The sequence below is a fragment of the Psittacula echo genome, assembly GCF_963264785.1.
Source record: "Psittacula echo genome assembly, chromosome: 1".
NCBI lineage: Eukaryota > Metazoa > Chordata > Aves > Psittaciformes > Psittacidae > Psittacula > Psittacula echo.
In genome coordinates, this window is record NC_137735.1 from 135,369,019 (window position 1) to 135,382,947 (window position 13,929).

General features: G+C 43.8%; 1 protein-coding gene across 1 annotated transcript in view; it reads left to right on the forward strand.

Moving 5' to 3' along the window:
- Nucleotides 1–13,674, forward strand: part of GSAP (gamma-secretase activating protein) — a gene marked incomplete at both ends in the record, with an annotated part of 47,717 nt that extends 34,043 nt beyond the window's left edge. Inside the window, 8 exons of the mRNA XM_080619712.1 lie at nt 1,507–1,602; nt 5,967–6,037; nt 6,602–6,696; nt 9,184–9,303; nt 10,307–10,368; nt 12,219–12,323; nt 12,462–12,555; nt 13,574–13,674. Coding sequence (XP_080475838.1) covers nt 1,507–1,602; nt 5,967–6,037; nt 6,602–6,696; nt 9,184–9,303; nt 10,307–10,368; nt 12,219–12,323; nt 12,462–12,555; nt 13,574–13,674 — 744 coding nt within the window. The remainder of the gene's footprint in view (nt 1–1,506; nt 1,603–5,966; nt 6,038–6,601; nt 6,697–9,183; nt 9,304–10,306; nt 10,369–12,218; nt 12,324–12,461; nt 12,556–13,573) is intronic.
- Nucleotides 13,675–13,929: the final 255 nt, after the last annotated feature.

A 13,929-nucleotide genomic window follows, 5' to 3' on the forward strand; every position in this document is an offset into this window, starting at 1 on the left:
AGTAGCTATGGGACATACATGGTATTTCTTAAGTTTCAGAGTTCATAGTCATGGTGTCATAATGTCATCTTAACAGGTCATAGGGGAAAAACAGCAATGCAAAGTTGATTTTTCAAAATGCATTTTCCCAATACAACTTGTCTTTGGATAGAAAGTGTTATTCCATCCTCCTGGAGTTCATCTTCATCTCTCTGTTATTTTTGGACTACTTTACATCCTTGAAACATGTATAAGTGAATTTCCCACCTACTACTTTCCTCAAAGAGAAGATCACAGATCTTGTACTTCAATCTAACACCCTTTTTACTGTCTCCTTTTCTTTTATGGCTGTTCTGAGGTCACTTCCTCTTTTGCACTGTTTTCACTGGTGATTTCTCTCTAAAGGATCTACCATGTTTATGCTTCTGGGTAATAAATCCAATCTCAAATCCCTACCTGTCCTTCCTCTGTCTAAATACACATCTTTGCTAATCTCTTGTTCTCTTCTTACTAAACCCAAATAAAACTCTTCGGCATGCACAGGGAGGTCTCACACTGCATCTATGAAGAGCATGTCAACACTGTTCTGTCTGCTCAGATCTTAAGGCAAATTTTCATTCTTTGTATTCTTGTCCCCTTGTTTCCAAGTTCTGCCTCAGTCCGTGAAGCTTCTCTACATTCCTTCCCTGCAGTTGATTCACAGATCCAAACAGCAGGCCACTGCCGTCCTTTATCTGTGCTTTCCTAATACCTGTGTTGCTGCCCTGGCACACTGAGATCAATTTACTTGGTAACTCCTTGAGTCAGAAGTTTTTGCTTGCCTCAGTTTTACTCTGAGCTATGAAACAAATAATACTTCATAGTAATTCTCAGCAAAGAACCAGCACAGACTTGAGTTGCAGTCCAAAGTTACGTGAGGCCAGAGAATGTTTCAGAAAGGAGAGCATAGGGAGTGGCACAGGCTGTATGATAACAAACACCTTATTTTAAAGACTTTACAATTAATGTTTAACCTGCAGTTGCCATTAATCACTCAGGTTCTTGGGTTCTTGGCTATTACCACTAGTTGTGCGAGTTTTCTCTGTCATAAAATCCCTCAGGTTTATTTGTATGTAATGAATACTTACATGCTTAGGGTTCTGTGTTCATGTTAAAATCCTTCCTTCACCCTGTAGAAGCAATTTCTAAGTAATAACAGGGTTACCTGCTGGGTTTAAACTATGACACCCTGTTTTCTTGGCTTGGCCCAGAGAGACGCAAAAACTGTAACCTTTTTCTTTTCAATGTCATTGAAAGTTCAACTTAGCACTCATTTTGCTGAATTTGCACCAGTAACCATTCTGAATATTCACATCTGCTGTTGAATCTGGCGAGATTGTATTGAGCTTGGGATCTCGCTCTGAACTGGGGTTTTGTAACAGGGAAACGTTGTGCTAATATCGCTTGATCAGGCCTTGCACCTGCTGAACCTTTCCCATCTTTCTGAAGATGCCCAAGGACACTGAATTGTTGGCTTTTTCTTCCTAGATGGTTGCTCAGCTAAAGGATCACCTTATGAGACATCTGCAGTATGTAGGAAAAAAGAAGATTGACCAAATAGTTTTGGATTACGTCGCAAACCTGGTTAGTTTGATTTCATAGTCACTATTGTGAGCAAGCGTGTATTTGTTGGAGGGTAAGGTCTTGTGTACGTACTGTGTGTATGTAGCATGTGTTTGGTGGGAGGAAATTGCTTTTAAGATGGTCAGCTCTGCTGCTTAATATTATATATATTGATAAAGGAGGAAATAATACTTAAAAAGAGTTGTATTGGTCACTCAGAATACAGAAGAAATAGTTCCCTTTACAGCTTGTACAGATATGGTCTACTCCCAGAAGTGAAAATGTGAACTCCTCCTGAAAGTTGAAAGAATGGTCTTTAGATCCATTTTGTTTGGTGTAGAATACATTGCTGCATATCTTGAATAATGAAAGTGCCATCAGGGGCTGATTAAAATAGGAACAGCACAGCATGGACCAAAGCTCTGTACCTGCAAACAGTGCTGAAAAAAAATACAAGTGGAATGTTTGTTCTCCTTCTGTTCACTTTCCAGTTACCGTTTGTTCATTCTTAATATAAACTGAGATAAAAGATGCAAAAATGGCTGTGCAGCCTTGATCTGCAAGACTGAATTATTGCAGACTAAATCTTACAATCAAAGCAAATCTCAGCCCTCTCCAGCAGCAAACTCAGGATTAGTTGATTTTTTTTAACATCACTAAAAGTAAGAATTCTTTCAACTGAATTTACAGTCTTCTCATTCTTAGAAAAGCAAAGATGATGTGTCTTCAAAATTGCTCCTGCCCTCTGGCTGGTGCGTCTCAGGTGCAGTTTGGGAATCTTCAGAAATTATTTCATTGTTAGAGTTATGTTTCCCCTCATCCTAATCAGAAACTCTTGCATCTTAAACTTTCCTATAGACTAGATGTTTGGAAGATCTTCAGGGGAGAGAATTGTTTTGGGTCTTCTGACAGTTTTCTGTAGCATCATCACCATGTACCTGAGCTACTGAGTAACGAAACATGCAGAGACTTGAAATTACTTGCTTGCCTGTTTGCTGTCTGTCGTGGTTTAAGCCCAGGCCATAAATTAGAACCACGCCGTCTACTTCCCCCCCCACCTTTCTTCCGTCCGCTCCTGGAGGAACGGGGAGGAGAATCGAAAGAATGCAACTCCCACGGGTTGAGATAAGAACAGTTTAGTAACTAAGGTATAACACAAATCACTACTGCTACCACTAATAGTAATAATGATAAAGGAAATAACAAGGAAGAGAATACAACCGCTCACCGACCGGTACCTCGCCCCCACCCCGCAGCATTCTAGCCCTTCCGGGGACTCTCAGTTCTATATCCTGGGCATGACGTGCTGTGGTATGGAATACCTCTTTGGCTAGTTTGGGTCAGGTGTCCTGTCTCTGCTTCATCCCGGCTTCTCCTCCTCCCTGGCAGAGCATGAGACTCACAGTCCTTGGTCAGGGTAAACATTCTGACCAGCAACTAAAAACAGTGGTATTATCAGCACTGCTCCCAGGCCGAAAGTCAAAACCACAGCGCTGCACCAGCTACTAAGAAGAATAAAAACTGACTGCTGCTGCTGAACCCAGGACACTGTCATAAAATATTTTATTACATTCCGGAGCAAAGGAGTGGCTAAGAATAGGGCTCTATGGTGTGTAGCCACTGTGTAAATCAGTTGCAGCTGAAGTCACAGCCAACACATTGGGAGCATTGATAGCTCTTTGTAAAACAACAAAGTGGCTAGTTGGTGTCAGAGAGCTGTGTGTGTTTGTATACAGAGAAAGAACTAGGGAGGTGTGAATGAAATGTCTCGGTGGGATTTCCCATGTGTGCCCAGGAGTCTGCAGAGCCTGAGCATGCCTGGATACCAGTCCCCTTGCCTCCAGTGGTTGTTTGTATGGCCATATTCTCTCTTTCTTCTGCAGTCACTTAATCTTAGCTTTACTCCATGGCTGTTTCTCTCTATTCATTTCAGTGGGACAGAAAAGGGGGGAAATAACTTGAAGAAGCAGCATGACAGTTGCTGCCCTGACAGCAAGTGAAAGGGGAGGCAGAATGAACAGGCAGCCTCGGTAGAAACTGTTGAAATTGCTTTGAAAGCTGCTGCAGTGGCTGCACCTTTTTCGCTGATGTCTGTGGCTGGCTGTCATCTGATATGGTCTCAGCTGCCGAGGTATAGAAGACAGACACCATTTGGATTTGAGTTTCCTCAGGACTGCTTCATATGCCCTGCACAGGAGAGGATCTGGAAGAAAGCAAGACTGTGTCTCACTCCCTTTTCTCTTTTGCTGCTGATTCTTTTCTTTGGCTGCTTCCATGTCTTTCCTGTAGAAAAATCTGCAGGAGCTGAGCTTTTGTGGCTCCAAATGATTGTAGTGGAACTTCAGTCTACTCAGCATCAACACCTGAAAATGTAGATGTTTTGGGGTGGCAGGTTCTTTGCAAATGTCAGCCTAGGCCCTACTGCATGCACTGTCTTGCTGCTGGCCAGGTATTCTCTCCTAATTTAGAGTACTCCAAGGAAAATGGTTTCTGATACTTGCACAGAAAACACTTGTTTTGTATGTCTTTGTTACTAAGTGGAAAATGGCTTGGCCATGAAGCTGTAGGTCAGGCTCTTAACTTGGTTCCTAAGAGACCCACTGCTGGCCTTTGCGAAGATGCTGCCTGTGCTGCCTCTATAAACCAGATGATGTTTCCTTTCTCTCATGCACATTAAGCTGTGTGTTATGTACCGGAAAAAGTTTGAGTCATAGCTTCTCTTTCTGTATGTATTTTCTTTGATATCCATTATAGATGGTAGATGCTGATGTCCAAAGTGGGTTGATGAGGCTGTCTGGTCACAAGCATGCCTATATTTAAGGTTTAAATATGTTGACTGTGATTTAGGAAGTTGCCATCTTTCTATACCCTCTGAAAGCTGTAGTTTGCTGTATTGTTAAGCACAGAATACTGATTCTGGAGTATCATACCCATGAAAACAATGTAGCACAAATAATAAGGGTGACTTCAGTTTGTAAGAACCTTCTCTTCACCTCAACACTGATCTTCAAACCCAGCTGTAGCTCCTGATGCAGAGGTCTTAGCTGCACCCTGTGTGCTGGCTGGAGATGAAAGTCATTCCGGCAGCATGTGTGGTTGTTGTGACCGTTCTCTGAAAACTGGAAATCACTCATTTCTTGGAAAATGAGTGGGGAAAACTTGCCGTACTCCAGAGAGATTAAACTGGAGCTTTCCACTGCATCTAGGAAGTATGAAGTTGGAAAGTATTAAGTGGTTATTCTGCATCAGATAGCTGCACAAGGCTGGATGAAGTAGTGGAGGGAGAAGGTGCTAACTTGTAGAGCTTTCTGGCCAAAGTACAGTGAAGAGCACTCAGAGCAACTGAAGATCAGTATTTCTGTTCTTGCCTTTGCATAGGAACCTCTCCTGTGTGTCCTGTTTCTCTCTTGCTTAGAGCCTGGGACAAGTTAGAGGTTGGAAGGGGCAGAGCCTATGAGGAGAAAAGAGAGTGGGGGAAAAAGGATTCCTGGATTCTGGCCATCTTGGTGGGGGAAGAGGGGTTTGTAACTTCTCATGACACCTCTCTGCTAAAGAGGAGTTAGACTTGCTTCCTGAGAGTTCCCTGGAACAGATTGATTACTGTGCTTTGAGGTCCAGAGATAAAAGGGGTAGAGGATGCATCTCAGTTCTGTTACTGAGATACAGAAGTGGTTACATGTGACAACCATGAGGGGCTGGCTCGAGGAAGCTAGTTCAACTGGTTTCTCTCTGTCAGCTGCAGAAGCTTAAAAGGCCCAAGTAAGAGCAGGGCTTATGGCTTTTGTATGCTGACAGTCTGTGCTGGGAGCACAAAGAAGCAACAGTATGGGCTGAGGGATTGCTTTACTTCACTAGGGACAAAAAGGGACTTGGTAGAGGAAAGGCATTTGCTTGTCTCACCTTTCCTCCTTGCCAGGACTAGATTGGTGATTTCTCCAGCAGACTTTTCTCAGCATACTGAGTATTTTGTTGTCTTCAGCATCATCCAGTTTTGTCTGGGCCCTTGGGACCTTTCCTTGCCAAGTGGGACATGCAGTTTTTGCTTTCATGGCAGAAAAATCTTTTTGAGAAGTTGATGCAAGCACGTGAGATCAGTTGATCCCCAAAAAGCACGATGTGTTAAGATCCTGTATGGCTTGCACAATGCTTTGATGAACTGGAAGCACTTGATTTAAACTTTTAAAAAAGGCAGTTCAGTTACAATTCAAATTTTTATCAATTTTACCTTTTGTGTCCCTAGGGGAAAAAAAAAAAGCAAGATAAATCCTGGAGTCTTAGTCTCATGAGGAATTTTGAACATAAACTGGTGTGTGAAGTGAGTGAAGGCCACGTACCTGCTGTACACAGGCTCCTAGAAACATTCTGTCTTCTCTTTTTCATTGCAGCTGAATCTGGTGCATCAAATAATGAAAGAAGTTTGGAGAAGACACCATCTTCATTCCTGCATCTTCTGCTTGTGAGCAAGTAATTTGTTAATGTTTTCAGCCTGCCTTTTAAAATACGGGCGTATTAGTTTTGGTCTTCAACAACACTACTTGCTTGAACAGTCGGTGCTTACTCTACTGTGAATGTCAGTATGACTGCCATGTACTCCTCTTAATGAGCTTGCTAGCCCTCTCTGAGCCAACAGTAGTGTTAATCGCATAGGCTGTTGTACAGCTGAAGTTCAAAGTTGCTGAGTTCTCAGTGGTCTGAAGCAGGGAAGTGGGTGTTAAATGCCTATAAAAGCCAGGTCACTTACACCAGCACTCAAAATATTTCATCTGTTGCTGTTGGTATCAGCTACTGCTGAAGACTTGCAAATATGTGGGAATGAGGAGAGGAAGAAGGGGACACAACAGAAACTGTGTGTGTTAACACCGAACAGCTAGTGCTGCCACGAGACAGACGCCTGAGTAGACAAGATAGTATCTCATGACAACTCAACCAAAGTGTACATGTAGTACTACAACATAACCGTATCTCCATGAGAGTGCGGGCATTTCAGGTTCCTAATGTGTTGCTGCTTTGTTAAATACAGCAATGAGAGAGGAAGTGCAGGAGAGTTTGCAGTGTTCCACATCATGAGTCGGATTCTAGAAGCTGCAAATGGCATGTGCCTGCCTTTACCTCCTGGTAAGTCCTGTGTTTTGCTTTTTAATGGTAAGTGGCAGAGCAATGCTAGGAATTCCTCTCAGAAGAGCACAAGTTGCAGCACATGTGTCAAGGTAACTTTGGCAGTATTGAAATCTATTCAAAACAGTTACAAAGGGGAAGACCGTCCATAAACACATGCAAGTGTAATGAAAGAAAACTGAATAGTTACTATGAATAGAAACAACAAAGGTTGTCTCTAAATAAAGGTTTAGTTCTGTTTTCAGCTTCCACTGGAATGCTTGGGCATAGTCTCAGCTTAGAATGAAGATTTAGACTTTCCTTTTAAAAGAAAAGAATATACTTTTCTTAGACAAACTAGACTTTAGTATCAAGGGCTGCAAGGGAAAATCCTATCCTGGGGCAAAAATAGACTGGTTTATCTCATGCTGTTGTCCTGATAATGTTTTTCAGTTCTATGCTGTGAAAGGATTACCTCCAGCCTTGATGGAAGTGCTGTTCTTGATAGCACTTTCATTTCCTAGAGCTCATAATCCCTTAAGAGTCTTTTCAAAGCATGAGCTTTTTTCTGTTAGGGAAAGGCTTCTTAACGCTTTCTGATTCAGTTTGAATCTTTCAAGTTTGGATTTCCTGATCTGTCTTCAGTCTTTGAAGCTGCCTGTGGTTCAAGGTTGTCCTTCAGACTTGCACTGTGGGGGCACAAATACTGCCATGTAATGGTGTCACCTGATGACAAGACCATCATCTGCTGATGTTAAATAAGAAACTTAACACTGTGTGTGGGAATGTGTGAGGGGCAGCCACATACTGAGGGTGGCGAGGCCTCAGGTTTTGATTAATTAGGAGGAAAGAGGGATATAAAAGTCAAAATAATAGAACAATTCAGATACAAGGCAACAGCCTGGAGATGTTGCTGTGCCTGGCAAACTCTTGGAGCAGATTCTCCTGGAAGACATGCTAAGGCACATGAAAAACAAGGAGGTGGTTGGTGACAGCCAGCATGGCTTCACTAAGGGGAAATCCTGCCTGACCAATTTGGTGGCCTTCTATGATGGGGCTACGGAACTGATGGACAGGGGCAGAGCAGTTGACGTCATCTGTCTGGACTTGTGCAAAGCGTTTGACACTGTCCCACATGACATCCTTGTCTCTAAATTGGAGAGACATCAATTTGATGGGTGGACCACTCGGTGGATAAAGAACTGGCTGGATGGCTGCACGCAAAGAGTTGTGGTCAATGGCTCGATGTCCGGCTGGAGACCAGTAACGAGTGGTGTCCCTCAGGGATGGATGTTGGGACCGGTCTTGTTCAACATCTTTGTCAGTGACATGGACAGTGGGATTGAGTGCGCCCTCAGCAAGTTTGCCGATGACACCAAGCTGTGTGGTTCGGTTGATACGCCGGAGGGAAGGGATGCCATCCAGAGGGACCTCGACACGCTTGTGAGGTGGGCTGATGCCAACCTTATGAAGTTTAACCATGCCAAGTGCAAGGTCCTACACCTGGGTCGGAGCAATCCGAGGCACAGCTGTAGGTTGGGCAGAGAAGAGATTCAGAGCAGCCCTGCAGAGAAGGACTTGGGGGTGTTGGTCGATGACAAAATGAACATGAGCTGGCTTCAGTGTGCGCTTGCAGCCCAGAAAGCCAACCGTATCCTGGGCTGCATCAAGAGGAGCGTGACCAGCAGGTCGAAGGAGGTGATCCTGCCCCTCTACTCTGCTCTCGTGAGACCTCACTTGGAGTATTGTGTGCAGTGCTGGTGTCCTCAGCATAAAAAGGACATGGAACTGTTGGAACAAGTCCAGAGGAGGGCCACGAGGATGATCAGGGGACTGGAGCACCTCCCGTATGAAGAGAGGCTGAGAAAGTTGGGTCTGTTCAGCCTGGAGAAGAGAAGGCTGCGTGGAGACCTCATAGCAGCCTTCCAGTATCTGAAGGGGGCCTATAAGGATGCTGGGGAGGGACTCTTCATCAGGGACTGTAGTGATAGGACAAGGGGTAACAGGTTCAAACTTAAACAGGGGAAGTTTAGATTGGATCTAAGGAAGAAATTCTTTACTGTAAGGGTGGTGAGGCACTGGAATGGGTTGCCCAGGGCGGTTGTGAATACTCTATTCCTGGCGGTGTTCAAGGCCAGGTTGGACAGACCCTTGGGTGACATGGTTTAGTGTGAGGTGTCCCTGGCCATGGCAGGGGGGTTGGAACTAGATGATCTCAAGGTCCTTTCCAACCCTGACTGTTCTATGATTCTATGTTTAATGACTGTGCATGACTGTAATGACTGTTTTCAGTCCCCTTGGCTTTCCTGTTTCTGACAGGACTGTACTTGAGAGGACTTAAAGGATGCCTAAATAAGACTACATGACTGTGATAAACAGATTCCTCACCAACTAGCAGCAGTCAAGGAGGGAGTGGAGGGTTTACCTACAGTAATTCCAGTCTGTAATACAGACTTGGGAAAAAAAATAGGTATTGTTGTACCAAACAAGTTGGTTTCTCTTTCGCAGGTTTTCACACTCTGCACTTGGGACTTGGTGTTCGATGTCTTCCTCTGCACACCCTCCTGCACTACATTGATAATGGAGTCTTGCGTTTGACAGAAACCTGTGTCAGGAAATTGCTGAAAGGTACAGTGAGTTTCATGTGTTCATCTGTTCCCGGCCAGCTAACTGGAGTGATGTCCCTTCAGCCATTCAAATGCAGACACAATATCACTCAGGAGACTTTGCTGTTCTCAATGTTGTTTTAGTGAGCACAGTAGCTGATGGTGTTGCCCAGCTGAAAGGAGAAAATTAGAGCTCAGACACTATGATGAGCTTTTCCATAGCAGACAAAGAAATAGCTGTTTGGGAAGAATTTCAGTTTATAGTTTTTCCACTTGGGACTTCTATGAAAGCGAATACTGAAGATCACTGTATAATTTGTTGGGGGATTTCTGTGACTCTATGGAAGTGCACACCTGTGTTTAAGGAGGTTAGTGCGCTACCCAGTCCTCAGTTTTTGCTTTAATTGTGTTTGGAACAAGAGGAGCAGGCCTATCAGTCTGACCTCAGTGCCAGGGAAGGTTATGGGGCAGTTGAAGATGTCATTGCTCATTGCAAGGGGGTTGGACTAGATTACCTTTAAAGAGCCCTTCCAACCCAAACTATTCTATGAGTCTATGATCTCATTGCCTTTTCTAGATCAGAAGGGAGGAAGAGGAAACTGTAGCCAGTTTCCCAGGATGCAGCATGAACAGGAACAGATACTCCAGCAGTAATGCCTTTCATCATAGCTGCAGCCACGTTCCCTTGTAATGGGCTGTTTCTCCAGTGTTCAAGAAAATATGTTTACACAATATGCTGTCTGAATCTGTGCCTGGTCTTGATAAAATAAATATAAATATGAGGAGTTCTACATAGTCAAAACACACTGGAATACTGTATAAATTGTTACTTAAAAGGGTGAAGTTACATACAAATAAACAGAAAAATGTTTATGTAAATGATATAAACATGACTGACATTGCTGATAGCTCTTATTTAAAATTAACATTTTCATTTCATTGCAGACGTGCTGTCAGAATGCCTTCAGTGAAAGTGGAAAGTTTTAGTCATGTAGGGTTTTGGTTTATTTGTGTTTGTCTTGTAGATCTGGATGACACTGAGAAGAATGAAAAGCTGAAGTTCAGTATTGTCATGAGGCTTCCCGAGGTAACTAATGACTTTGCATGTTGTTTCTTGGATTTTGGAGCTCATAAGCAGCTCCTCCCTATGCATAGGATCAAGCTGATGGAATCTCTGTCTGCTGCTTGTGACCTGCAGGGTACTCTGATAACTTAAACTGCACATCTGTCCATAGTGGTTTACGGTGTCTCCAGTACCCTGCAGGAGTCAGACAAGACTGACACTGTTCCGCAGATTACTCATCTGCATAAAGCAATAGGGGGTTAATGGGGTTTAAAGAGGATTTATGAGGGGGTTTGTGGTTTTTAGCATCTGCAAATACCTTTCTCACTTGTGACCTCAGCATTTGGTTTTATACATTGAATCAAATGTGTTCAAAAGCTGGTACAGTAAAAGCTGTAAAATCTGATTGTATCACAGCACTGTGGTGGGATTCAATTACAACATCTCCCCCTCTGTGAAATCTCCCACCTCACCTGCTGCTGAGGTGACTCAGAACTAATTCCTAGTGCTCCATTAAAAGTTCTAGGAGAATGGGAACCTGACTTTTCCTTTTCCCCTTTTACTCCCAGTGCACACTACAGTGCTGCAGAGGAGGCACAACATGACAGTGAGCAGAGGAACACCAGGGATTCCCCCTTGGGGAGGGCCTTGCTGTAGAACAGGCTTTTCTCAACATAAGTTACTTATTCTTTGCTTATTATGGGCTGTCTGTATAGTTCACATGCCCAGAAGTGCTGCTTTGGTTTTCCTCGAACAAGGGCTTCTTTATTAGGCAGCAGTTTGGAGAAGGGGAGGGGAAGGAGAGCTCCACAGGAGGTTCCTTGTCCTCTGCATCTTGTTTTGGACAGGGGTTGATGAGCTGGGGTCAGTGTGGGGCCTCTCTGAGCTGCCAGCTCCAGGCTTGGTGGGCTGAGGGCACCCTTCCAACCATGCTTTGTTGCCAAGGGCTGAGCTGCAAGTGCTGTAGGGGACATGTACTTCTTGTTACATATGCACAGTGGACTCAGTGCCCCATTGTATCTGTTTGTAGCTTTGGGAAAAAATGCAGAGGATAGTTTGTTTGCCAGAAAGGACACTTTGGGGTGACTTGGGCTATTTTGGGCAGGCAGCATTCAGTAGATGACTTCAGTGGCATCAGAAGCAAGTATTTAAGCACCATTGAAACTGTACATGAACTCTTTCAGTAGTCTGTATTGTGATACAACTGAAAGTAATAGGGGGAAAAAAGATCTAGATAGGGAAACTCACAGAAGGTGGAGCTCATTTCACTGTGTGTTCATATTTGTTTGCTCATTGGTTAGGATTAGAAGCTTTGGGACATCTGGGCTTGAGTCTCTTTTGCCTTTGGGAATATGGGAATCAATGTTATCCATTCCCAGGATGAGGTCCTAAATAATGGGATGCAAACTATGTTCCTAGTATCTATCCTTGTTGGCATTCTGCTTTTGTAGCATTCCTTAGGCTGAGCCCAAGAAGCCCCATTCTGAAGGAGCACTGAGGAATGGGGCATTGGTGATGTTCTTTGGGATAAGACTGGATCTAAGCGGGAGAGTCACAGTAAAAGGATAAACAGTCATTTTAAGCACCCATTAATGTTTCAGTACACATGCAAAGTGGGACAGAGGTAATGGGGCACACTAATTGATAGAAATCCCACATTTTGAGAGCATGTTGTAACCTCTCAGTTACTGCCTATGAAAGAAAGGCCCCATGGCTAGAAGTGATGTCTCAGCTTCTGTCATCACTGTCTGAAAGCAAAGCATCTGTGTTATAGCTTGGACTTGTTTTGGGTTTTTCCCTCCCTTTTGCCCTCCCAAGTTTCCCCTGTCCCTTGTTTATGTTCTCAGGTTTGGGGGTTTGTTTTTGCTTACTAGGCTCTTGGTCAGAAAGTCCGACAGGTTTGGAATCATCCGATCAATGCTAACTTAATGGCACGGAAATATGTGAAGCTCTTGCTCGAGAAGCTGGAGAACAGGCAGGTGAGAGCACATTCTTTAATCCTTTGCTTTGACAGTGTTGAGGTTCCTGACCTTCCTGTAAACTACAACACACTCGAGGTAACACTGAAACTTGGTACTGTGTGACTCTGAATTAACCTGCCATATTCTCCCTTACAGTGTATCAGGTTTGTCCCTGAGAGACTCTCGGTCCCTGTAGAGTTTTTGCCACTTAACTACCTGACCAGTATGTTGGCAGAGATAGAGAATCAAGGTAACGTTAATTCTGTACTTTGGAAGACCAGTAATTGTTACTCTTGATGATCGCACTTGGCAGTACCCTGACTGTATTGACTTAACCAGGTTCTACAACTGCAGTCAGTGATGCCTGGACATGTAGGTTTGGTTGTCTTTCTGCTGATGGGAATTGTCAGGAGGCTTCTTCACTGCACATCCTCTGTGTGTTGGATCCAGTTGGCAAACTTGCATTTTTGAGAACACGCATAGCGAATCGTGGTTCATGTACAGCATGGTGGTAGCTGTTATTCTGTGTTCAGATGGGGAGAAGGGTTTGTTCCTTGTTTATACAGTCCGGTGGTTAAGAGGCAGCCCAGATCAGATCTACCACCTCAGAAAAGAGCACCCGCACTACTAAAATGGGAGGTGCTCTGAAGTAATATTTTCATCTCAAAGCTGTTCCTGTTTATGAAATACAGTTGGTTTGGGCACTTGCTTCAGACAGTGAACATCAGCATCTGAACACTATGAAAAAGCAAGGTGTGCTAAGGGAAGCACTGTGCTGTTTGGTGTTACTGGCTGTGCCTGCACTAATAAGCAAAATAAGGTTAGGATAAGGACCTACAGGGTAGAACAAGATTGTCCATCTGTGGATATATTCATATTCCTCTTTGGGAAGGAAAAAGAGTTACTAGTATATGGGAATGTGCTCTGGTCCTTCTTATATACTAGCACTAACATGGCCACTGTGCTTAAATCTTCTTTTGGATCTCCTGTGTAGAATTCGTGTGGAAATCCCTGGCAGCCCCAGAGGGGCTCTGGCTTTGCTCTTTATGGGTTATCATTTACTTAACCACACTGATAGGTTTTTTTTTTTTGCCATGGTGAGCATCCAGACAGCTCACTGAAAGCTGTAGGTATTCTGTGTAAGTGAAAGCACAGTTCCACCTATTACCTCATCTGTTGTAGATGATGTTTATAACTGACTGCAGGGCTGAGTGTATGACAGCACTTATAATGGTGTAAATACTGACTCTCTCATGATGCTTCTCTAGGTGTGCAGCCACATGAGAAACAAGACCACATTAATGTAAGATTTGTGGAGGAAACAGCACTCAAACACACCATGACGCTTTTGGGTCTCAAATATTCCTGAAGTCACCTCTGTTGAAGGCTGCCCAGCTGTGGTTCTCATCAGAAGTCCTCACACAGAAGCAAGTGTGCAATCAGTTTTTCCTTTGAAACTTAAATGTCACGTTGTTTCCCAGGTCACCTGCAGTTTTGGATAGCCACCACTATGGACATAAGCTACTCAGAGCAGTGTTTGTTCCAATGTATTAACGGTGCAATTACTGACTTTGAGATACACCTTACAGAAATGCATCTGGCACAAGCCTAGGTTTGAAATATG